The following is a 27,210-nucleotide window of genomic DNA, read 5'->3' on the forward strand; positions in this document are numbered from 1 at the left end:
CATCTATCTATTATCTATCTATCATCTATCTATCTATCTATTATCTATCTATCTATCTATTATCCATCATCTATCTATCTATCTATCATCTATCTATCTATCTATCTATCATCTATTATCTATCTATCTATTATCCATCATCTATCTATCTATCTATCATCTATCTATCTATCATCTATCTATCTATCTATTATCTATCTATCATCTATCTATTATCTATCTATCATCTATCTATCTATCATCTATCTATTATCTATCTATCATCTATCTATCTATTATCTATCTATTATCCATCATCTATCATCTATCTATCTATCATCTATCTATCTATCTATTATATATCATCTATTATCTATCATCTATCTATTATCTATCTATCTATCATTTATCATCTATCTATTATCTATCCATTATCTATCTATCATCTGTCTATTATCTATCATCTATCTATTATCTATCATCTATCTATTATCTATCTATTATCTATCTATCTATCATCTATCTATTATCTATCATCTATCTATTATCTGTCTATTATCTATCATCTATCTATTATCTAACATCTATCTATTATCTATCTATCTATCATTTATCATCTATCTATTATCTATCTATCATCTATCTATCTATTATCTATCTATTATCTATCTATTATCCATCATCTATCTATCTATCATCTATCTATCTATCTATTATCTATCTATCATCCATTATCTATCTATTATCTATCTATCTATTATCCATCATCTATCTATCTATTATCTATCTATCTATCTATCTATCATCTATCTATTATCTATCTATCATCTATCTATTATCTATCTATTATCTATCTATCATCTATCTATCTATTATCTATCTATCTATTATCCATCATCTATCTATCTATCTATTATCTATCTATCATCTATCTATCTATCTATCTATCTATCTATTATCTATCTATCATCTATCTATTATCTATCTATCATGTATCTATTATCTATCTATTATCTATCTATTATCTATCTATCTATTATCCATCATCTATCTATCTATCTATCTATCTATCTATCTATCTATCTATCATCTATCTATCTATTATCTATCATCTATTATCTATCATCTATCTATCATCTATCTATCATTTATCATCTATCTATTATCTATCCATTATCTATCTATCTATTATCTGTCTATTATCTATCTATCTATCATCTATCTATTATCTATCATCTATCTATTATCTATCTATTATCTCTCTATCTCCTATTTGTCGGTGTGCACAGATGCAGTTAACCCTTTACTACCTGCCGTCTTTGCATGACCCTGTTCACACACAGCCACTTTATCCTCCGCTCTAGCCTGTCCCGGGGTCTCCTTCCCATCCTCTGCTGGTGATGATACAAGGCTCTGTCCCAGCGTCTGAGCTACAGGACAAACTCCGCTGAGCACTGTCAGCACCTCTCGTGTCCTGCAGGGGGAGCTGCAGCCACCAACTCTTGCAAAAGTGCTGCAGACTATTAATTCACATAGAGGGTTAAAATCAACTGATGAAATCGGAATATTCCTGTGTATAGAGATATAGAGATGCAGGACTGGGATGGTGCTGCTGCAGGGGGGCAGTGTAAGGATTCTGGTGGGTGCAGCCTGGATCCTGGGCTGCTGTGGCCCCCAATGCGCATGCTCAGCCCTCTCCCCGTCCTATAAGTAGGAGTGCAGCCCGGAGTTGCTCGCAGTCCGCACCATGAGCTCCTACAGCTACGAGCCGTACTACAGCAGCTCCTACAAGCGGCGGGTGGTGGAGAGCGCGCCCCGACTACACGTCCGCAGCAGCTATGCGTCTCCCAGCAGGAGCAGCTACTCCCCGGCGCTGTCCTCCGTGCGCCGCAGCTATGCCGCCTCGTCCTCCTCATCCTCCACCCTGATCCCCAGCGCCGACTCCCTGGATCTCACCCAAGTGGCCGCAATCAGCAGCGACCTGAAGATCGTCCGCACCCAGGAGAAGGCGCAGCTGCAGGACCTGAACGATCGCTTCGCCAACTTCATCGAGCGGGTGCACGAGCTGGAGAAGCGCAACAAGGTGCTGGAAGCCGAGCTGCTCCTCCTGCGCCAGAAGCACAGCGAGCCGTCCCGACTGCGCGACCTGTACGAGCACGAGGTGCGGGAGCTGCGCATCGCCCAGGAGGAGGCGATCGGGGATCGCCAGACCATGCGCAACGACCGGGAGCGACTGGAGGAGGCGCTGCAGGGGCTCCAGGCGCGCTACGAGGAGGAGGCTCTGAGCAGGGAGGACGCAGAGGCCAGGCTGCTGGAGGTCAGGAAGGAGGCAGACATGACAGCCCTGGCCAGGGTGGAGCTGGAGAAGAGGATGGACAGCCTCCTGGACGAGATCGCCTTCCTGAAGAAAGTCCATGAGGAGGAGCTGGTGCAGCTGCAGTCCCAGGTGCAGTACGCGCAGATCTCCCTGGAGGTCGACGTGTCCAAGCCCGACCTGAGCTCTGCCCTGCGTGACATCCGGGCGCAGTATGAGAAGCTGGCTGCCAAGAACATGCAGTCCGCGGAGGAGTGGTTCAAGTCCAGGTTCAGCGTCTTGACGCAGAGCGCGGCGCGGAATACGGAATCGGTGCGCGCCGCCAAGGACGAGGTGTCCGAGAGTCGACGGCTGCTGAAAGCCAAAGCGCTGGAGATCGACGCCTGCAGGGGGGTGAACGATGCGCTGGAGAGGCAGATCCAGGAGCTGGAGGACAAGCAGGGCGGGGAGATCGCCGGCATGCAGGTACTGGGGGCAGGGAGACCATCAGCATGCAGGAACTGGGAACGGGGAGACCGGCAGCATGCAGGTACTGGGAGCGGGGAGATGGCCGGTATGCAGGTACTGGGAGCTTGGAGATCACCGGCGTGCAGGTACTGGGAACGGAGAGGTCACTGGCATGCAGGTACTGGGAGCGGGGAGATCACCGGCGTGCAGGTACTGGGAGCGGGGAGGTCACTGGCATGCAGGTACTGGGAGCGGGGAGGTCACCGGCATGCAGGAACTGGGAGCGGGGAGGTCACTGGCATGCAGGTACTGGGAGCGGGGAGATCACCGGCGTGCAGGTACTGGGAGCGGGGAGGTCACTGGCATGCAGGTACTGGGAGCGGGGAGGTCACTGGCATGCAGGTACTGGGAGCGGGGAGGTCACCGGCATTCAGGTACTGGGTCGGGGAGGTCACCGGCGTGTATGTACTAGGAGTGTGGAGATCACTGGCATTCAGGTACTGGGGGGCGGGGAGGTCACCGGCATGCAGGTACTGGGAGTGGGGAGATTTCTGGAATGCAGGTGACGGGGAGAGGGGAGCCTGATTAGTCAATTATCAGAGACGTGCACAGGGCTGCACATGGTTATTAGGAGGGGAGGACACCGTATAGATCTATAGACCGAAGTCAGTACATTGCATGGCTCCGATCTGCAGACAATCAGTCCTTTACTGGCAGTGATTGGAAACTGCTGGAAAAATCCCTGCTGGGCATCAGTGCAGGAGAGAGGATCAGGAAAGGGGGGGGGGGGGGGGTGGGATTGTGTGACATTAGGGATTGACAGGTTAAGCACCTTGGACCAATGAAATAATGGAACTAATGGACCCAACTGCTCTGCACATTTGTAGCTGTGTAAAAAACTGGACTACACCTCCCGTCTGGGGGAGAGTTCAGCCCCATGGACAGGTCAGATCCCCATATATGAAATCAGCAATAAGATATAAATAATTGGCGGGCATCCATAGAACAAACATTTCTTTTAAACACAGATTTAAAGAACCCTCCTCTGAATTGTCTGCGTCATCTTTAAGCTGCAGTTCCATGTAACAGACCTTACAAAAAGAACAGCTTTTCACCCACCTTCACTCCAAGTAAAAGGGAGGATGGGGCAGGACTGGGAAGATGGGGCAGGAATGGGGAGGATGGGGCAGGACCGGGGAGGATGGGGCAGGACCGGGGAGGATGGGGCAGGACCGGAGAGGATGGGGCAGGACCGGAGAGGATGGGGCAGGACCGGGGAGGATGGGGCAGGACTGGGGAAGATGGGGCTGGACCAAGAAGGATGGGGCAGGACCGGGGAGGATGGGGCAGGACCAAGAAGGATGGGGCAGAACCAAGAAGGATGGGGCAGGACCGGGAAAGATTGGGCAGGACCGGGAAAGATGGGGCAGGACCGGGAAAGATGGGGCAGGGCTGGGAAGATAGGGAAGGTTGGGGCAGGACTGGGGAGGATGGGGCAGGACCAAGAAGGATTGGGCAGGAGCGGCAAGGATTGGGCAGTAGCGGGAAGGATTGGGCAGGACCGGGAAAGATAGGGCAGGACTGGGAAGGTTAGGGCAGGACTGGGAAGGTTGGGGCAGGACTGGGGAGGATGGGGCAGGACTGGGGAGGATGGGGCAGGACTGGGGAGGATGGGGCAGGACTGGGGAGGATGGGGCAGGACCGGGGAGGATGGGGCAGGACTGGGAAGATACGGCAGGATTGGGCAGGACCGGGGAGGATGGGGCAGGACCAGGAAGATGGGGGCAGGACTGGAAAGATGGGGAAGGATGGGGCAGGACTGGGAAGATGGGGCAGGACCGGGAACGATTGGGCAGGACCAAGGATGGGGCAGGACCGGGTCGCGGATGATGAGGATGAACTGGGAAGCATGGGGCAAGACCCAGACTATAAGTCTGGGCTAATACTGTAATTACTGAAACATTGCCCGGTGAAGAAAAGTGTCCGGAAGGTTCTGATGACAGCAATTTAGAGGAATATAGGCACTGTCATTATTGTGACCTTCTCTCACCCACAGGATGCCATTAACAAGTTAGAGGAAGAGTTGAGGAACACAAAGAGTGAGATGGCGAGATACCTGAAGGAGTACCAGGACCTGCTGAATGTCAAGATGGCGCTGGATATAGAGATTGCAGCATACAGGTAATTGGCACTGGCGGGGGTCACGGAGAGGAAGATAGGACCAGCAGTGGTCAGTGTTGGGTATTTCTGCTATTAATGTATCTCTATGTACTGTATCTAGAAGTATGTATGATGTCAGCCACCCACAGGGTAAAGCTGTCGGAAACCTTGTATGTCTCTCATCTTCTACATCATGGCCTCTTCTAAGTGACTTCTATCTGTTCATGCAGAAAGTTACTGGAGGGTGAGGAGACCCGGCTGAGTTTCTCCGGAGTTGGCGCCATCACCAGCGGCTACACACAAAGCGCTCCCGTGTTCGGCCGCTCCGCCTACAGCCTGCAGAGCAGCTCCTACATCTCCACACGCTCGTTCCCCTCCTACTACGCCAGTCACGTCCAAGAAGAACAGCTCGACGTAGAAGAGACCATCGAATCCTCCAGAGCAGAAGAAGCCCAAGCAGAACCTCCTGAAGAAGAAGAAGAGGAGGAAGAAGAGGCTGCCGAGGAGGAAGGAGAAGGAGGGGAAGAGGGAGGAGAAGAAGAAGAAGGTGAGACTTTTTCTTTGCTTTCCGGAAGGCAGAAATATGACCAACATTATATTTGGTTTATTTTGCAATCATTTTTTTTTTCTTCATAGGTGAAGGAGAAGAAATAGAGGAGGAAGAAGAAGGTAAAGAAGAAGAGGAAGGAGAGGCTGAAGAAGAAGGCGAAGAAGAGAAAGAGGAAGAAGAAGCTGCAGAGGAAGAAACCAAAGTTAAAAAATAAATGAATATTCTTGCAGAACACAAAAGATTTTCCGGCTAGTAAATGCTCCTCGCTTCCAATACACTCATTCCCCTCCTGGTCCAGAAAGCCCCCTCTGATCACCTCTATGGTTGTGTTGCCTTCCATGTCTAGACTCGGACCCTCCCGCTTTAAGCAGAGCCCCGACCCCACCCTGGCCAGCTTTCCAAGGTTGTGCATGGTTACTGCAGACGAGTCCAGAACCCGGAGCTTCCACTCATTTCATTACCTGCGCGGGGGACTTTCCGGTGCAGCAGGGTTGTTTTTTTTTTAGCCCCTTCCCTGCCTGGCAACCAGCAGAAAATTCCATAGCAATACCTATAACGCCATGACTTTCCCTGTAAATCAGAGCGTAATTGGCACATTCAGTGCCCGATCTGATCTATAGGAGAATTCGGTAGTCTTCATATTTTCGGTTACCTCTGATCACAGTGTTGCACTGCCGTATCCCCCATGACTGGGCGCTGCTGACTGCGAGGCAATAGGGAGCTGCAGCTAATGAATTCCTTGGTGGCTTTTGTGGATCTGTGTACTGTAATCGCAATAAAGAGGAAAAAACAGCATCCAGTCCTCAAACTGGAAACGTGTCCTAGCGTGCGCATTTATTTATCGGTGTATATGACGGAGAACAGAAATCTAAGTGGTTAATTCCCATCTCCAATATCCTATCCTAGTATATAGTAGGTGTAATAATATTAGCAAATACCTCCAATTAGAAATGTGGTATAGTTCTTCTGATTAGCTATGTCTCTTTGCCAATGTGCAGGGCATTGCAGTAGTTAAGGGGTCCATAGTTTTGACCATTAGCAACTAACTGTCACTATATGAGTGGTCATAACCATGATTACCTAAGCTACTGCAATGCCCCGCACATGGGGTAAGTGACACAGTGAATCAGAACTATACTACATTTTTAATAGGAGGTATTTGCTAATATTATTATTATTACACCTACTACATATTGGGATAGGATCTTGAAGATATCCTCCCGATGACTGGAAGCGAGCGGCTCCAGGGAGGATATAAGGTTTATTTTCTCCCTGTAGCCGCTGCTCCAGTAATTCGGCTACACAGGGTTTAAACCTGCAGAATAACATAACATTTTTCTGGCAACAGATTCCTGAGATTACAATATACAGGTGCATCTCACAAAGTTTGAATATCATCAAAAAGTTAATTTATTTCACTTATTCAATACAAAAAGTGAATCTCATATATAGAGTCATTACAAACAGAGTGATCTATTCCAAGTGTTTATTTCTGTTAATGTTGATGATTATGGCTGACAGCCAATGAAAACCCAAAAGTCATTATCTCAGTAAATTAGAATATTTTATAACAACAGCTTGAAAAATGTTTTTAAAATCCGAAATGTTGTCCTACTGAAATGTCTGTTCAGTAAATGCCCTCAATACTTGATCGAGGCTCCTTTTGCATCAATTACTGCATCAATGCAGCAATGTGGCATGGAGGCGATCAGCCTGTGGCACTGCTGAGGTGTTATAGAAGCCCAGGTTGCTTTGATAGCAGCCTTCAGCTCGTCTGCATTGTTGGGTCTGGGGTCTCATCTTCCTCTAGACAATACCCCATAGATTCTCTATAATAGATTCTCTACGGGGTTAAGGTCAGGCGAGTTTGCTGCCAATCAAGCACAGTGATACTGTTGTTTTTACACCAGGTATTGGTACTTTTGGCCGTGTGGACAGGGGCCAAGTCCTGCTGGAGAATGACATTTCCATCTCCAAAAAGCTTGTCGGCAGAGGGAAGCATGAAGTGCTGTAAAATATCCTGGTAGACGGCTGTGCTGACTTTGGTCTTGATAAAACACAGTGGACCTACACCAGCAGATGCCATGGCTCCCGAAACCATCACCGATTGTGGGAACTTCACACTAAACCTCAAGCAGCTTGGATTGTGGCCTCTCCACTCTTCCTCCAGGCCCTGGGACCTTGATTTCCAAATGAAGATTAGAACTCTGGGACCTTGTAGAGGGTGTCAATGACTGCCTTCTGGACATCTGTCAAGTCAGCAGTCTTCCCCATGATTGTGGAGCCTACTGAAACAGACTAAGGGACCTTTTTAAATGCTTAGGAAGCCTTTGCAGGTGTTTTTTTGTTAATTATTTTGATTTACTGAGATAATGACTTTTGTGTTTTCATTGGCTGTAAGCCATAATCATCAACATTAACAGAAATAAACACGTGAAATAGATCACTCTGTTTGTAATGACTATATAATATGAGTTTCTCTTTTTGTATTGAAGAATTGAAATAAATTAACTTTTTGATGATAATCTAATTTAGTGAGGTGCACCTGTACATATCCTATCCTGTGATAGGTGGTAACTGATCAATGGGGGTCCAACCAATCTTGAGAACATAGCTGTAAAATGCCTCATTGGAATAAAGTGGTGGGCATACATTCTATGTTTATGGGACGGATGGAGATAGCCAAGCACTGAATTTCAGAGCCCCCATTTTTGGAATTGCAGGGTTCCAGTGTTCGGATTCCCAGTGATGAGCAAGTTATCACCTGTGGACAGGTAACTTGCTAAGATGGGAACAATCCTTTAAGATAGGCCATCAATATCAGATTAATGGTGGTTTAACTCTTGGGACCCCGCTGATTAACTGCTTGGAGTGGTTGCAGCTCTTGGCTAAACGTCAATTCCTCTTCATTGTGTACATGGCTCTGACTGATATCGATGGACTATACTGAGGATGAAACAAAAATATGTCCACCAAAAATATCATGTCCACCTAAAATATGTCCACCAAAACCAAAAATATCATGTCCAGCAAAACCAAAAATCTGTCCTAAAAACCCCTTTAATAGAAAACTCTTGTGGTTCCGTAAGGAAACTTGCATTCGTTGACTCTCCTGACTAATTCTGCATACAGTTAGTACCACAGTTCTTACTAAACAGGTTTCTCGTAAGTTTAATGATATCTCTGGTGACTCAATTCGAAACAATCAGAAATTCCTTAAAACTTTGTAATTTACCTCTCTTTACAAATCCTCTCCGATCTCAAGTACAGAGGGTTTTTTTATTCTATAGTTTACAGCTCGTTGCTCTGGTTCTCGGCCACCTCTGAGGTCTCTGAGTGGCCAGTTATTTAAGCAAGGAGCGCGCTCTATGCTTTAGAGGCTGCACGCAACGCTCTGAAGCTGGATCTGCCCATCCTACTCTTCTCTCATGCTGTAGACATAAAGATTTCCTGGCTAGCAGCCTGAGAGCGCTCATTTAGAACCAGCGGTCCAGCCGTGCCACTGATTCCGAACTGTCAATCATCGGGAGCACTCCGCCTCCCTGCAAACCAGGAAGTTGGGGGGCCGGGAGTGGCAGTGTGCTCTTAAAGATAGAATATTTAATAAACCCTTTAGATCAGTTGTTTGGTTCATTTACAAAATCCTATTAGAGGTCGGTCTACCATGCAGGACCCTAAGCTGTCTCTCCGGAGGATCCGACATCTTTACTGTGCAATACCTAATTTCTTCTGTGGAGGTGTTAACAGTTCCCTTCACATCCTATGTTCATTTTAGCAACAATCTATAACAAACCACTAAAATATTCAGCCCCCCCAATATATTCCTTCTAACAGAATAATCACCATTTGCAACAAGGAGTATCTTGATTTTATCTGATGAGCTTCAGGAAATACAGATTACCCAATTAGCGATGTGCACGCCCCCCGAGGTCATGGTTCAGGCTTTTATACAAGGGTAGAATCACCATCATGCACTGCCCCCCAGAGGCCTTCCCCAGGTATAACATAATGGATTTGTTTTCTCTATAGTGGCCCTTTAAGGAATAACTATTTGCCTTATTTCCTAATATTTTATATAAGGGTCATCATGGGAGATGCTAAAGTTAAATGCTATATGGGAAAAATAAAAAATAGAGGTTTCGACAAAATAATAAAAAAAAATGTACTGTCACCACTATCGTAACTAGATCCATAATTTTAGGAATAGAAAACATCGCAAATTACTCCAGGAAGCATTACTTCAGTATTGGTTGTGACCCAGAAGAGAGTTTTGGGTCATTTCAGTAGCTAAGCCAGCCCCCTTCTCTGGTTCTAAATCAGCAGAGGAGGAGGCTGCTAATGAACTGAACCAGACGCTCAGCTCCATTTACTAGGTCAGAGCTTTTTATTTTGGTCCTACTATAGCAGTCGAGGAGGGAATACTTCATGAATGGTCCATTCATTTAGGACCATGGGGAGAGCTGCTAGAATCAGACTTCCCATGTTTGGATGGGTCATGGCTGAGAAGTTCTGGTTCATCTACCTGTGAAGTAAGGTAAGAGAGGTGACTCAAGCTGGAGAGGGAGCGGGGGTGATGTTCTCCCACCGATATCTCAGGGGTACTGACATTGCAGTTCTTTCATCACAGTCGGAGTGTCACTTATCCTACACGATCTGATCCGCCTCATTCCTTCGCATGAATTCTAATGAAGTAAAATGACACTTAGAGGAAGAATAATAGGTTGATGTTCTTCTGGTTCATAATTAATCATATAAATCACTGTAGGAGGCATCATCCATTACTTATGGATATCATCCTTCACTCTGATCATATGGTTTATACTATTGGACAAATTCCGGCCCAACTCTTTTATATTGTCACCTCGTTGACCAAAAATTTCAGACCAGGTCTGGTCACCTGCTACAAAAAGCTATAAAGAAGAAGCGACTGTCTTCTGTGTCAATGTCAAGAGCAGCTGTCAGATGTCCACCCTTCCATCCAGGTTCGGAGATGCACTGGTTGCCACATGACAGATTCTTGTTCTATACTTTCAGGTATGGCAGCATATACATAAACCCAGGAAACAGGTAAATCTATATAAAAAAAAAATAATCTACCTTTATTTTACCTTATTTGTACACTGATCAGCCATAAAATTGGAACAACTTACAGGAGAAGTGGAGAATATTGGCTATCTGCCTGTGAGGGTGGATATATCGGGTGGTAAGGGAACAGTCTTGAAGTTGATGCGAAGAAAACAGGAAAAATGGTCAACTAAAGGATCTGGGTGACCTTGAGAAGAGACAAAATGTGATGATAGGACGACTGGGTCCAGAGCATCTCCGAAACTGTAGATCTTTCTGGTATAGAGTGGTCAGTACCTACCAAAAATGGTCCAAAGAAGGAAAACCAGCGAGATGGTGCTTATGGCTCATTGACGTGCATGTGCAATGGACTCATCTGTCCGGTCAGATCCCACGGAAAAGTAACTCTAGCTGAGTTTGCTGAATACATTATGGTAGAAAGTTGTCAGGACACGCAGAGCATCGCAGTTTGCTGTGTACCAGGCTGTGTAGTTGCAGCCCATGCTGACCTCTGTCCATTGCCGAGAGTGTCTACAATGGTCATGGACCATGGGGCAATGGAGGAAGGCCTGATGAATGATGTTTTCCATATTGTGGATGGCCGGGTGCGTGTGCGTCACTTACCTAGGGAAGAGATGGCATTGGGATGTACTATGGGAAGAAGACAAGCCATGGAGGCAGTGTGATGGGGCAATGACCTGCTGGAGAACCTTGTGTGACATGTCCCATCTACTTAACCATTGTACAGACCCATCGTGACCGCTGTATTTCTGAAGGATAAAGCCCCTGCCACACTGCAGACATTTCCAGGAATGGTGTGATGACTTGTTTCCAACGTCCCCAATTTCCGATCATCTGTGGAATGTGCTAGAAAACAAGTCTTGTGGGTGTTCAGATGATATTAAGTTGCTGTAGGTCTTAGGGAGTATTGTTTCTTCTTCTGGATACCTCCAGCTAGCAAAGGGAGACTTATAAGCCTTGCAAAGCACCCTGGGCAAAAGTATGCAAATTTGCTCTCTACCAGAAGGAATGAAGCTGTCTCTCCAGTGCCATCTACTGGAGGCAGTTACAACAACAGGACAGGATTTTTTGCTCTGGTTTGGCTAAATGTCTTTAGTCATGCCGAAGCGGAAGGTTCATAAAAGGCTCGGGCATTGATTTATTAGTTAGCTCCCTCGGAATGGGGGCAGTAGAGAGTTTTCTATCGTTCTGGAGGAGACATAAATTATATTATATTGGGTTAAACATTTTTGTATAATCTTTACAGATCTTTTGTAAATGATGGCAGGTTTTGGTGTTTCTTTTGATAAACTTGGAGACATATATATATTAGTAAGAATTATTAAGAACACTTCCAATTTATAGCAACTGCACTGCGATGCGATGTACCAATGGCACATAACAATACGTGGCCTGTGCTGTGTAGCCTCAGCCTTATGAAGGCAAGCAGCGGAGTAAGGCCGGGTTCAGATGGCAGAATTGGAAATAGAGCCTGTTGCTCCAGCAAATTGTGGTTCCATGTGCAGCTGACGGGTGCCGGAGCTGCCGTTACATCACATGCATTATTCTAGTAGCACGTGCTGCATGGAAAATTGCTGTATGTGCACTGACACACTGGCTATAAGGGGCCATGTGCTCCCCGGGTGCGGTCCGTGGCACAAATGAACAGCCCTAAATTCAAGCTCGCAAACCCTAATGCAACATCTCCAAGGGGGCCCCCAACTATCACAGGTCTTTAGTATTGGCCTTCTCATGTGGGCCAATGGGAGACCACTATTGAGTGACAGCGGGAAGCCCCTTCCTCTGCGTAACTACCTAGATGCCACATTTAGGGATGAGCGGACCCGTGGAAGTTCGGGTTCCGATACCCGACCCGAACTTTATTCCAAAGTTTGGTTTTTACCCGAACATGAACCATAACCCGAACCCAATTGAAAACAATGGTGACCCAGACTTTTGAGCTGGAAAATCTCTCTCTCAGCAGACTTTACCCAGACTACGAACATTGCAACGGACTTCCCCCGGAACTCTCGAACATTGCAACGAACTTTCCCCCAAACTCCCGAACATTGCAACGGACTTCCCCCGGAACTCGCGAACTTTGTGTGGCGCCCCGGAGGGTTCGGTCTCCACAGAGGTACTGCACCTCACCCAGAGGTGTGGTGTCTCCCTTCTCTCAGGTAAGGAGGGAGTACTGCACGGAGCCTCAACACCTACATCCAACATTACACTACCCCAGGCCAGCAGGAGGGGCAAGATGCAATGTAGTTTTCTGCTGAGCCCTGTCCCTGCTGGGGTGGGGGGAACCCAAAGGCAGGGGGAACCAGTAGTGGGCGTGGGTGGAGGAAGTAGTTTATGGGAGCACTCATACAGTAGATATATAAAAGGTAGACATCTTAGAATAAAGAGAGGAGTAGCGTGTGATTGAGTAGGAACAGTCTGGGAGCAAAGTCTCTGTAGGAGTTCTGCTCCACCACAAGGGCCTAGGACTGAAGCCCAGGAGGGGAGCAGGGAGTAAGCTCCGTTCTGCAGAGGGGATCCTAGGGGGTACGGCGAGTGCAGGCGGCACCCGTACACCCCGAACCTGCCAAGTGTCAGGAGGATCTAGGCCGCAAGAAGGGGACCGGCCCCTGGCCCAGTCGTGCAGCTTCAAGCCTCGGCTGGAAAAAACGGAGGCTTCTGGCTTCTACAGTCAGATGCCAAACCCTCACTTCAATCCAAGTAAGGTCAAGCAGGTCTGTGCAACTCCGACGGACAGGGGGGACCTCGCAGCACCCGAACAGGATTCACAGTGGGAAGCGCAGGGCAGGAGGGAGTAAGACCCAGCGTGAAGTCGGTCTAGAGAGGTACATAAGAAAGTGGGGTTCTGCCAGGTCCACCCGAACTGCCTGAGGAAGGACTGAACCCCTGCCCGGTGAACGCAGTGCGACGCGGGAGGCTTGCACCAGTACAGTGCACCTGTGGACTGTCTAAGAACTGTGAGTAAATCTTAGATGACTGCACCGAGCTGCCTTCGTTCCTTTCTTTCGCCGGCGCCATTTCCCTCCCTGCACTACAAGGCCCAGCGCACCTCCATTCATCTACACTGCCCTGAGGCCTGCTCCACCTGTGGGGAGCCGTTCCATCTCAAGCTGCCCTATCATCTGCCTCAGAGGACTGTTGCAGCGCTGGTGATCCTCACCAGACACCACAGGTGGAGACACGAAAAATCCCAAAACCCCATATAGAATTATCCCCCCTTTTGCACTGACCGCCCTGGGTCACGGACCGGGCCAGCCACCGTGATATCCCCCGGCAACCAGAGGCCCAGCTGTTGAGTACCCCACGGCCCTGGGGGCGCGTCATGTTTTGGCGTCACGAACAGGATGCGTGACCAGCCCGTTATCATCGGGTATTGTGTGCCTAAGAACTGTTTTTCTACATTGAATGTGGCGCCCGCTCCAGAAGAGCGGGCGCCATTGTGTGCATACTAAAGGACAACAAAATGGAACCTCCCATCGTAGGCCGGGTCCCAGAATGGCGCCAAAAGCATACCCTGCCCCTTGCAACAGTGACTGTCCGCATAGATGTGTCCGTCAAGGCAGGGAGATCGTCACAGGGAGTGACCAACAGCAGATCGCCATGGGACCGGCCCCAAAGAAGAAAGGAGGCGGAGAGAAGGAATGGAGACGGGGTGTGGTCCCAACCTGCATAGTCAGACCGCACCTGGCAGCCAGTATGGAAGGGAGCAAAAGCCCAGCCTCCGCCTCTGGCCTGCCGCAGCAGCAAATCACCCCCTCACCATGGAGGGAGAGATAGAGAAGTTGTCCCCGGAGGACGTGAAGTTCCTCGAGAGCGAGGTCCTCGAGCTGGGCCAGCAGCTGGAGCGAGCCCAGCAGGCAGCGGTCACTAGATGGAAAAGCGAGCTGCTACAAAAGCTAGCGGCACGACGGAAGGTGACCCCGGATGCCAGCAGCCGCACACCAGCCCCAGCGGGGCTCGTGGAAAACCAGGAGGCCGCATGGAGTACCGGAGCAGGTAGGAGAGAATCCCCAGTCCCGGGCGCTGCCAGCGTCGACCTGCTCCTAGGTCTCTTCCCCCAGCCCTTTCCGTATCCTGCCGTGCCCTGGCCGGAACCGTTGTGCAGCCCGGAACCTCCACCCCCGGGCGCGGAACCAGAAAACCCCCCACCGGGAGCCCTCCCGGAACCTCCACCTACGGGCGCTGCACCGGAGGAGCACCTACACAGTGCCCCCCCGGAACCTCTGATCCCGGGCGCTGAAGCTGCGGGCCTATTACTGGGAGCCCTCCCGCCACCTCCGCCTCCAGCACTAGAGTGGCTCTACAGCGCCCCGGTTTTTGATTGGTCCGCCCGCTTTGAGGACCAGCAGCCGTGCCCGCTTCTCCCAATACCAGGGCCCCCGGTTGCCTGCCCCGGTGGAGAGGAGTTAAGCTGGAACAACCGGGGGGGGGGACCTGATGGGGCTCTACCATGAAACCGAGTCCGCCGCCCTGCAGAGGAAGGAGTTCTGCAGGCGGGAGCTCCGGCAATTGGAAAGGGAGCAACGCGCGCGGGAAGCGCGCGGTGAACGCCTGGAGGCCCGTGATAAGCCCGCCAAGGTGCAAGTCCGCCAGGCGGAGACAGCCCACCCCAGCCCCCGTGAGGAGGGCCTCATCGTACAATTCAATTTAAAGGCTGGGTGGGGCTTCATCCGCAGTCCCGAGTTCAACAGGGACATCTTTGTCAACCGGCGGGATGTGGAGCCTGAGCTGGAGGAAGGCCATCCGGACCGGAACCTGTATCCGGGAGACCGTGTCACGTTCACCCGGCACCATGGTGAGCGTGGCTGGAATGCCCTGCAAGTGTACCATGCCACCAAGGACACACCGCTGCAGGAAGTCCCTCGTGACCCGGCTGGGTCAGGGAAAAATGAGGAGTACCACAGGCGGGGTCCCCAGTACTAGGAGCAGTATTGGGACTAGTTGCAGTGTTGCAGTGTTAAAAATGTTTTCTTTGCATTATGTGTTTATGCAGGTACCCGTCAGGGTAAAAAGACATTAGGGACGAGGACAGTGATCTCCCTACAAACTTTCCATTATAAATAGTTCAGCACTTCTTAAAGTGCACCCTATTGGTTTTATAAGTGCAATCCTTACCTCAGAACAAAAACCCGTTTGGCGTGGCGGAAGACGAGGTCCAGTGTCTGGATCATCTATGACCTGCAGCCACGCCCAGGGCCTACGTTGAGGGTTTGCAGACGGGTCCCTCATTCTGCTGCTGTTGCACCCTGGTGCAGGAACTTTCTTGAAAAATGTTTTATATGAAAAGTGTTTTATAGGAATAAGTGCTCTTATAATGTTTCAGAATGTAACGTTTAAAGTGATGTGCCTCCCATAAAGGGAAGAATGTTTTTATTGTCTTATATGCGAATGCATTAAAAAATTTTGTATGTCAAGTATCCCTGTTTTTGCTTTGTTCCAGCCCGCGGACGTGCTGTGTTTTACCGGGGGGGAATGTGGCGCCCCTGAAGGTTCGGTCGCCACAGAGGTACTGCACCTCACCCAGAGGTGGTGTCTCCCTTTCTCTCAGGTAAGATGGGAGTGCTGCACGGAACCCCAACACCTACATCCAACACTACACTACTCCAGGCCAGCAGGAGGGGCAAGATGCAATGTAGTTTTCTGCTGAGCCCTGTCCCTGGCTGGGGTGGGGGGAACCCAAAGGCAGGGGGAACCAGTAGTGGGCGTGGGTGGAGGAAGTAGTTTATGGGAGCACTCATACAGTAGATATATAAAAGGTAGACATCTTAGAATAAAGAGAGGAGTAGCGTGTGATTGAGTAGGAGCAGTCTGGGAGCAGAGTCTCTGTAGGAGCTCTGCTCTACTACAAGGGCCTAGGACTGGGCCCATGAGGGGAGCAGGGCGTAAGCTCCGTTCTGCAGAGGGGATCCTAGGGGGTACGGCGAGTGCAGGCGGCACCTGTACACCCCGAACCTGCCAAGTGTCAGGAGGATCTAGGCCGCAAGAAGGGGACCGGCCCCTGGCCCAGTCGTGCAGCTTCAAGCCTCGGCTAGAAAAATCGGAGGCTTCTGGCTTCTATAGCCACAAGCCAAACCCTCACTTCAATCCAAGTAAGGTAAGCAGGTCTGTGCAACTCCGACGGACAGGGGGGACCTCGCAGCACCTGAACAGGATTCACAGTGGGAAGCGCAGGGCAGGAGGGAGTAAGACCCAGCGTGAAGTCGGTCTAGAGAGGTACATAAGAAAGTGGGGCTCTGCCAGGTCCACCTGAGCTGCCTGAGGAAGGACTGAACCCCTGCCTGGTGAATACTGTGCGACGCGGGAGGCTTGCACCAGTACAGTGCACCTGTGGACTGTCTAATAACTGTGAGTAAATCTTGGATGACTGCACCGAGCTGCCTTCGTTCCTTTCTTTCGCCGGCGCCATTTCCCTCTCTGCACTACAAGGCCCAGCGCACCTCCATTCATCTACACTGCCCTGAGGCCCGCTCCACCTGTGGGGAGCCGTTCCATCTCAAGCTGCCCTATCATCTGCCTCAGAGGACTGTTGCAGCGCTGGTGATCCTCACCAGACACCACAGGTGGCATCACGAAAAATCCCAAAACCCCATATAGAATTATCCCCCCTTTTGCACTGACCGCCCTGGGTCACAGACCGGGCCAGCCACCGTGATATCCCCTGGCAACCAGAGGCCCCGCTGCCGAGTACCCCACGGCCCTGGGGGCGCGTCAATTGCAACGGACTTCCCCCGGAACTACCGAACATTGCAATCGTCTTCCCCTGGAACTCCCGAACATTGCAACGGACTTGCCCCGGAACTCCTGAACATTGCAACGGACTTCCCCTGGAACTCCCGAACATTGCAACGGAGTTCCCCCAGAACTACCGAACATTGCAACGGACTTCCCCTGGAACTCCTGAACATTGCAATGGAGTTCCCTCGGAACTACGGAACATTGCAACAGACTTCCACCGGAACTACTGAACATTGCAACGGACTTGCCCCGGAACTACGGAACATTGCAACGGAATTCCCCCGGAACTACCAAACATTGCAATGGACTTCTGGAAGAAGTCCGTGTTCGGTGTTTAGCACCTGACATCAAGTGTCCGGTACGAACCCTGAACGTTTAAGTTCAGGTTCGCTCATCTCTTGCCACATTCTCTATAGTCTCTATTGATTGCAGTATCTGGAGGGTTTAACGCACAGGATCAGAGTTATCTCTGGTCCTATCTGCTGCAACAAGATGTCAGCTGTGTACTACAGCCGGCTCCTGCTGCTGAAAGGATAGCTTTATAGAACTCCAGACAGTGCCGAGAGGTCTCGAATATCTGGACTGTAATTCGACTCGTTAACCTTAAAATTAGACTTTTAATTTCTTGATGGCTCCCAATGTTCATGGCACCCAGTCAATGTAACGGTATCTCCACCTGCAGGCCAGTACAGTTCTCAAAATTAGGTGGGTTAAACCTGCAGCACGACTATGCACAGTTCACACATATTTTTTCCTTTTTCAGTCATGTTAATTCCTCTGCTAATGGATAGGAGTGTAAGAGTTTGATGGAGTCATATGAAAATAATATACTGTATATTTTTTTTCACAGAAACAGCGCCACTATTGTCAAACAGGTTGTTGCTGGTATTGCAGCAAAGTCCCATTCAAAGCAGACCTTATAGACCAGTGGTGTATAACGGTCTATAAAGATCGCCTTGCTATGCTGCCCCCTGTCTACTGATAAGGGCATTGTCAGATGGGTGCTCTCTCCCGATACAAAAGGCCGGTGTATTAGTCCCGATTAGTAAAGGGTTAAGGCTCCATATGTTTTAGAAGATCTCAGCAGCAGAGCTGCAGCGTCACTAAATCTTCCTGACACCTCTTTATTCCCGGTGAGATCAGCGGAGCCCCCTCCATCATGGAGGCAGAATCTGGCAGCTCCCGCTTCTGTCCTGATATACTGATCGGCATTACACCACTTTGCAAATTATGGCGACTGCGTTCATCTAAATCTCCGAAGGTGACGTCAAGCTCGGCCTTTTTTATTGCTCGGATTTGAAGAGTTAACCCGGTATTCATTGTAATTCTGCCGATTCCTCCGTAGCGGCTTCTGGTTGATATCGCGTCGTATCTGGACTCCTTCTGATTAGAAATTCACAGTCTTATCATTTCCTTGATTAGGGGCCTTAGGGCCAAGAAAATGACGGCTTATCTCTGGGAAATTACTCCCAACAAAACAAAAAGCCCGAAGCAAACAAAGTAAATTTCCACTAATTACAGTGATTACTGTTACGGAGCTCCTCCACTATGGGGCTCCTCCACGATGGGGCTCCTCCGCGATAGGGCTCCTCCACTATGAGGCTCCTCCGCGATGGGGCTCCTCCACTATGGGGTTCAACCACGATGGGGCTCCTCCACCATTGGGCTCCTCCACGATGGGGTTCCTCCACGATGGGGCTCCTCCGCAATGGGGCTCCTCCGCGATAGGGCTCCTCCGCGATAGGGCTCCTCCACTATGGGGCTCCTCCACGATGGGGCTCCTCCACTATGGGGCTCCTTCACTATGGGGCTCATCCACGATGGGGCTCCTCCACTATGGGGCTCCTTCACTATGGGGCTCCTCCACGATGGGGCTCCTCCACTATGGGGCTACTCCACTATGGGACTCCTCCACGATGGGGCTCCTCCACTATGGGGCTCCTCCGCGATGGGGCTCCTCCACTATGGGGTTCAACCACGATGGGGCTCCTCCACTATGGGGCTCCTCCACTATGGGACTCCTCCACTATGGGGCTCCTCCACCATGGGACTCCTCCACGATGGGGCTCCTCCACTATGGGGCTCCTCCACGATGGGGCTCCTCCACTATGAGGCTCCTCCGCGATGGGGCTCCTCCACTATGGGGTTCAACCACGATGGGGCTCCTCCACCATTGGGCTCCTCCACGATGGGGCTCCTCCACGATGGGGCTCCTCCGCGATGGGGCTCCTCCACGATGGGGCTCCTCCACTATGGGACTCCTCCACTATGGGGCTCCTCCACTATGGGACTCCTCCACGATGGGGCTCCTCCACTATGGGGCTCCTCCGCGATGGGGCTCCTCCACTATGGGGTTCAACCACGATGGGGCTCCTCCATCATTGGGCTCCTCCACGATGGGGCTCCTCCACGATGGGGCTCCTCCGCGATGAGGCTCCTCCACTATGGGGCTCCTCCACGATGGGGCTCCTCCACTATGGGGCTCCTCCGCGATGGGGCTCCTCCACTATGGGGCTCCTCCACGATGGGGCTCCTCCACTATGGGGCTCCTCCGCAATGGGGCTCCTCCACTATGGGGCTCCTCCGCGATGGGGCTCCTCCACTATGGGGCTACTCCACGATGGGGCTCCTCCACGACGACGTTGATTGATAATCATACAGGCAATCCCGGAGAGGAAGGGACTCGGCCAACAGAGAATTAGAGGTTCCTGTTTAGTGATGATCGAGGATGCCTCATTGACCCTGGCGAACAGGCTCTCTCTGCATGTGTCTCAGGTGTCTAACAGCTGTGACACTTGCAGGCGCAGCAACAATGAATGAAATGCCGAGCACGCCAAAGTACTCGGCGAGCACCCGAGCGTGCTCTCCGAAAGGGTTAATGAGGCATACTCGCTCATCACTATTCCTGTTATGTCCATGTCTGAACCATCTCATACAACCTCTGCTGCTAGATGGCGCTGCACTTGCACTGCTGACGGGGTAGGGGACTATTTTACATTCGTGGTCCCGTTTTACATTAGTCTAGCTAGGACTTGAGTCTATGTTTTACTACTGGGTGCTGATTATCTGTTGTAATCACCTCTCTGCTGTGAGCCTTGGGCAGGGCCATTCCCTCTATAAGTTCCTCAGAAGATAACTTATAGCTGCTAGTTATAGTTTATTACTGCCCTGGTCTGCTGCCTTGTCTGTACCCTGTATCCCGCATCTCTTGGTATTTAGTTCCTCTCCTTGACTTGTTTTTCGGTTTACCCTCCTGCCTCACAATTCTACCCCTGAATTTGACCTCCTGGCAATCACCTGTCTTGAGGACCCTTTTCTCTGCCAGCTTGCTCCACCGCCCAGCAGCCATTCAGTGGACATAACCCATGGGCCCCTGCTTACATCCAGATCCCTGTACAGCGGTTAAAGGATTAAGGACATTACAATTTCGTGGTGATCCGGGGACATACTCACCAACATTCGAAAGCTCTAAATGCAGCTATTTAGGCCACAATGGGACTCAAAATGGGCATGAAGACCTTTTTTGGAAGCGATTTGCATAAATCACACCCGTTTGTGGTTCGATATGTGGGACTGTCTCAACAAAAACGTGATTGTTGCCAAATATAACTGGGTCTGATACAATAATGGGCCTCAAAGATTTATTTGGAGATTAAACATTTATGGGCTTATTTCACTGATAGCTTACAGGGGTGTCCTTTTTAACCTTTCCTCTTGGCTTGGTATATCCTGAAATGAGTGACACAAAATTACCAACTTTAAAAAAAACAACATGATTTTGAGATATTCTGTTGGGTGATGTTTATAGTTCATGAGCCTAAATGGTGCCACCTGGTGGTTATAATGTGAATTGCATTCTGAATTTATAATATTACCATTAAGAGGTATCTGTACTAAACCTTACTGATGATATGTCCTGTGGGTTACCAAAGCAAAATTGTGGGGTTAGTCATTAGGAATACAATACTTCCTTGCCTGACTTCAGGGAACCCCAGTCTGCCATATGGGACATTTCTTTCTACTTGCAGCTACCACTAAGGTGAGGAATAATAGAATAGTATGCAAAAAAAATCTGAGCTCCCCCTAGTGGTGGCTGGAGGGGGTAGCCACAGTGATATATATAAAAATAGCTAAGAGACATTTAAGATCTAAAATTAAGCTGTACAATGTCTGTCACCCCAATAATCAGTTGTACATCTTTGGGGGCTTTTTTTAAGTTATTTTTTATTTATTTAAATTTTATTATTATTTTTTACTTAAATTAAAATAATTGGTGCTAAAAGCCTTTATTGCATTTGGGTTTTATTATAAATTTTGAACCGTTGGGCCTCCATAGCTTCTGTGTTGTACTGTTTATTGCTGGCTGCGGAATGAGTTAACTGAGAATCGGTCAGTGAGCTCATTCTGTCATCTTCTCCTTCTTTTATCTCTCTTTCTCAGTTTTTTGCTAATTTATGGCCACTGACTACATCAAATTAGAATGTGCAGGGAAAGAAAAAACCCTGTAAAAGGCGTAAACGGTGAAAAAAATATATCATTTAAGAGTAAAAAACAAAATTAAGCAGCAGATGTTGAGCGAATTTCACCCTTTTTCAATCAGAGGGTGAAATGTACATTTCCCTTGATCCTTCTTCGCCATGATATCCACTACGGAAGGTCCTATGTAAAAATGTACCCCCGAAAAATTGATATGCTTGACATTGTGTTGTATGGATTTGTGCTGGAATAAAATGCACCAAGTATAATGATGACAGAATGTGAAATCTACATGGTGATTTATTATTAGATTTGGCCATAGGAAGCTGAATAAAATGACATCTTGATATCTGCGATCCGATGTCTTATTCCAGAGAAATCCACATTTTTATTAATATGTAAATGAGCTGTTAAAGGGAATCTGTCAGCAGGTTTTTGCTATGTAATCTGAGGACAGCATGAGGTAGGGGTTAAAACACAGAATTTAGTGATGTGCCACTTGTAAGGCTGTGTGCTGTTGTTCACTTTCAATTAAGGTTTTATCATCACCATTGCTGGGACTAGGTCTCATGCGCCTGCTAGTCTGACTCCGCCCCCTCCTGAGATAAGCAGCTCACTGTCTACAGACTATGTGCATAGATAGCCTGGTGGGGGCGGGTTAGCTTTCTCAGCTCTGCTTCACGATACATCTAAGAACTGTGATTGTGTCAAAACTGCTGCACCCAGTAATCTAAGTGATACATCGTTGGATTCAGGGTCTCTTTTCCTACATCATGCTGCTCTCACTTCAGGTAGCAAAAACCTGGTGACAGATTCCCTTTAAGATCTATGGGCTGGACATAGATCTCCCCGAGCATCTGTCTCGAGGGCTTGTTTAAAATATAAAGGAGAGTTACCAGTGTGAGACATGTAATGACTGACATTCTGCTCTCCGGATATACATATCTCATACTGGTAACTCCCCTTTCATTCAAAATAAGCTCTGGAGGCGGCAGATTCTCGGGGAGATCTATTTCCCGCCCATAGATCTTAGCAGCTCATTTACATATTAAGAAAAACGTGGATTTCTCTGGAATAAGATATCGGATCACAGATATCAAGGTATCATTTTATTCAGCTTCCTGTGACCTGCCTGCCTATATAGACGGCTTAGGAGGGTTGATCCTACTGACAGATTCCCTTTAACCAAATTCAAGAAATAGTAATCGGTCTTATCCACTAGATACAAATGCTCCAACCACGGACTTCTCACAAGCCTTCGCTTCCATACTAAGATGCATCGCCCACGTTTGCGTTTTCACCGGAGGCATAAGTCATAAACTGTCCCTCGAGCGGGGTGACCGTGCCGTAGAGCTGGAGCATGCTGCCGTCATATCCTCTGCTATTGGCAGGTGAATATCTTTATGGGTCTCCCTGCTCCGGAAAAAACTGCATTGCCAGCAAAGGAGGACCATGAAAAGAACAGGGAGGGGGTATCTGAGGCCATTCACTCCTCGGCACCATAATGGGGGTCCCTGTCCCTAGGAATAATAATCTGCAATTGTATATATATTCTCTTTAGAAGTAGATTTATTGAATTCTGCTAAGGGTTAATACCCGGGCAGCAGAAGTAGTATTCTATGGTGCCCTGCGCCCATCTACGCTCGTACCTAGCAGTATATGACCCGCAGGATGTATGGGGGAGATGGAGTTAAGACATGATGGTGGGGGCTCGGCTCCTGAGCAGCTCGGTCCTTCTCTCTGACGCAATGCAGTAAAAGCAGCACAGAACTTTCCCAACATATTCATCTCAGCCTCTTCTCTATCCTAATAACGATAACATATTCTATAGCGCAGCTCAGCGAGCGGCCGGGGAGCTAATGTAAGACTGGAGCCATGCCAAATGGGCAATTAACCCTAAAAAAAAGAATCCGTATCTTTATTCTGCATGCTAATAACATGAACGTCTTGCTTTGGTAAACTAATCCTTGTGATCAATAGCCGTAGACTTGTAATCATTCACAGGACGTGCCATCGCAGGGCTCTACATGAGAAGCATCTTGTTTCTTGTGCTCAGATGACCATCTTAAAGTGAAACTCCTCTGGAAATATTCTTTCTTTGATTCCTTGAATTGCCAGAGTTTACACCCAAAAGTTAGAACTTACCTGTTTTTTTTCGGGTCAATTTTTAGAATAAGATGTCCTGTGTGCTATATCTAGCCATCTGCATTTTTCATCAGTTTTCCCATCTGCCGCCTCCATCTCTGATTTTCAGTTATTGCTGAGCTAGTGGGTGTAAACTAGCTGCTGTGATGTCTCTCATACACAGCACAGACAGACCTGAGGGATTCCTGCTCTTCTGTCTTTATGGAGCACATGTTCAGAAGCAGCAGCAACACGGACGACATTATACAGCAGTACTGAGCAGTGTAGATGGGAATTCAGCTCTGGAGTGTGATAAAATACTCTTGAAGAAACAAGTTTTATTGTTGTGTGATGTGATATTATGTGATGTTGTGATATGTAATGTGAATAGTGCTGTGCGTTGATAATGTTTGTATGTGTGATGATCTGTGTTGTTGGTGATGAAGCTTTATTCTGCCCAGCAAGAAGAAGTTAGCAGAACAGTTGGAGTAAATGTTTGGGACTAGCCCAGAGTGAGAGGAGCTGAGTTACAAGTATAGTGATAATTTCCTGTCAGAGAGGCAGATAGAGTCTAGAGTGCATAGTGAGTGGATCAAACGATCCAAGGTGAGCAGCGTCACATTCTGGGGTGACCCTAAGTGAAAGGAGACCGAAGAGAAGGGATAGTGAGATCCAGATTACAAGTGAGTAAGAGACAGAGTGGCCTTCCGGAAATGGGTCCTAGGAGAGGACACCTAGCCACGAGAACCCAAGGAAGGTAACGGGCCTAAACACAGGAGTACGTGGGATGAGTAGAGTGTCCAGAGTGTCAGCATTACCGGCTATACTGACACCTCAAAGGGAAAAGAGGACTCGGAACACTTGTTAATCAGGACTGTAGGGTTAAAACTGGGTTGGGGTGAAGTAGGGAGAAACAGTGGCCATAGAGATCCCTGGAGTAAACTTCTGAGGAAGAGGTTTTGAGTTGTAAAGGAAACGTTTATAAGACTCTCTTGTATATAACCTTTATCAAGTTGCCGTTCAGTAAAGAGTTTATTATTGAATGGTGGTCTCTGACATTGAACTGTGAAACATCTGGTCCTGGCAAACCAGCAACATCGTTTACATGCGGTCTGCACGGGCGTAGCGCCCTCACCCAGCTAGGACCCCCACTTTCATGTAATGTGCCAGGGTGCAAGAGACGAGTACCTCGCCCACGGCTACCGCCCGCGCCACATTACACACACAGACCTGAGGGATTCCTGCTTTTTTGTCTTTATGGAGCACATGTTCAGAAGCAGCAGCAGCAGCATGGAGGACATTATATAGTAGTGCTGAGCAGTGTAGGTGAGAATTCAGCTCTGGAGTGTGATGAAACACTTACTATAGCTTCTCTACCACTCACCATATACTTCAAAAGACAACTGTAACCCGCACAATCAGTGAGTTGGGAATCTATCTCTTCTTCACCAAGATGAATTTTAGTGTTTTTTTCATAGGAAATGACAAATAGAATTAAGGAGGCAAGGGGAGAAGAAGTGGCTTATAAGTGGAGACAGAAGCATACATACACTGTTCAAAAAAATAAAGGGAACACTCAAATAACACATCATAGAACTGAATGAATGAAATATTCTCATTGAATACTTTGTTCTGTACAAAGTTGAATGTGCTGACAACAAAATCACGCAAAAATCATCAATGGAAATTTAATTTATTAACCAATGGAGGCCTGGATTTGGAGTCACCCCCAAAATTAAAGTGGAAAAACACACTACAGGCTGATCCAACTTTGATGTAATGTCCTTAAAACAAGTCAAAATGAGGCTCAGTATTGTGTGTGGCCTCCACGTGCCTGTATGACCTCCCTACAACGCCTGGGCATGCTCCTGATGAGGTTGTGGATGGTCTGTGGGATCTCCTCCCAGACCTGGACTAAAGCATCCGCCAACTCCTGGACAGTCTGTGGTGCAACGTGACGTTGGTGGATGGAGCGAGACATGATGTCCCAGATGTGCTCAATCGGATTCAGGTCGGGGAATGGGCGGGCCAGTCCATAGCTTCAATGCCTTCATCTTGCAGGAACTGCTGACACACTCCAGCCACATGAGGTCTGGCATTGTCCTGCATTAGGAGGAACCCAGGGCCAACCGCACCAGCACATGGTCTCACTAGGGGTCTGAGGATCTCATCGGTACCTAATGGCAGTCAGGCTACCTCTGGCGAGCACATGGAGGGCTGTGCAGCCCTCCAAAGAAATGCCACCCCACACCATTACTGACCCACTGCCAAACAGGTCATGCTGAAGGATGTTTCAGGCAGCAGATCGCTCTCCACGGCGTCTCCAGACTCTGTCACGTCTATCACATGTGCTCAGTGTGAACCGGCTTTCATCTGTGAAGAGCACAGGGCGCCAGTGGCGACTTTGCCAATCCTGGTGTTCTGTGGCAAATGCCAAGCGTCCTGCACAGTGTTGGGCTGTGAGCACAACCCCCATCTGTGGACGTCGGGCCCTCATACCACCCTCATGGAGTCGGTTTCTAACCGTTTGTGCAGACACATGCACATTTGTGGCCTGCTGGAGGTCATTTTGCAGGGCTCTGGCAGTGCTCCTCCTGTTCCTCCTTGCACAAAGGCAGAGGTAGCAGTCCTGCAGCTGGGTTGTTGCCCTCCTATGGCCCCCTCCACATCTCCTGGTGTACTGCCCTGTCTCCTGGTAGCGCCTCCAGCCTCTGGACACTACGCTGACAGACACAGCAAACCTTCTTGCCACAGCTCGCATTGATGAGCCATCCTGGATGAGCTGCACTACCTGAGCAACTTCTGTGGGTTGTAGAGTCCGTCTCATGCTACCACGAGTGTGAAAGCACAACCAACATTCAAAAGTGACCAAAACATCAGCCAGAAAGCATTGCTACTGGAATTTTGTCTGTGGTCCCCACCTGCAGAACCACTCCTTTATTGAGGGTGTCTTGATAATTGCCAATAATTTCCATCTATTGTCTATTCCATTTGCACAACAGCATGTGAAATTGATTGTCAATCAGTGTTGCTTCCTAAGTGGACAGTTTGATTTCACAGAAGTTTGATTCACTTGGAGTTATATTCTGTTGATTAAGTGTTCCCTTTATTTTTTTGAGCAGTGTATTTCTGATACAATATAATACTTGTGTTATTGATTGATGCAAAGTTTGTTATAATGACAGTGACTATTTTGTTTAGAAGCAGGAGCATGGAGGATATTATACAGCAGTACATAGATCTGGGGTGAGATAAAACACTAACAAGAAAACAGCATGGGTCTCTGCTTCTTTCTCTCACTTTGCTCCCCCCCTTCAATATGCAGCTGTAATCTGATCCC

The 27,210-nt window shown here is 48.5% G+C and overlaps 1 protein-coding gene across 1 annotated transcript; it reads left to right on the top strand.

The window, feature by feature from the left end:
* The first annotated feature begins 1,687 nt into the window (after positions 1-1,687).
* Positions 1,688-6,265, top strand: NEFL (neurofilament light chain). Its single transcript, XM_073654081.1, has 4 exons — positions 1,688-2,758; positions 4,797-4,921; positions 5,131-5,447; positions 5,537-6,265. The coding sequence occupies exons 1-4, from the start codon at positions 1,727-1,729 to the stop codon at positions 5,662-5,664; spliced, it is 1,602 nt and encodes a 533-aa protein (XP_073510182.1). The 5' UTR covers positions 1,688-1,726; the 3' UTR covers positions 5,665-6,265.
* The last annotated feature ends 20,945 nt before the right edge of the window (positions 6,266-27,210 follow it).

The sequence above is a fragment of the Phyllobates terribilis genome, unplaced genomic scaffold, assembly GCF_046119375.1.
Source record: "Phyllobates terribilis strain yellow unplaced genomic scaffold, ASM4611937v1 Scaffold_11__3_contigs__length_659146591, whole genome shotgun sequence".
Classification (NCBI taxonomy): Eukaryota; Metazoa; Chordata; class Amphibia; order Anura; family Dendrobatidae; genus Phyllobates; species Phyllobates terribilis.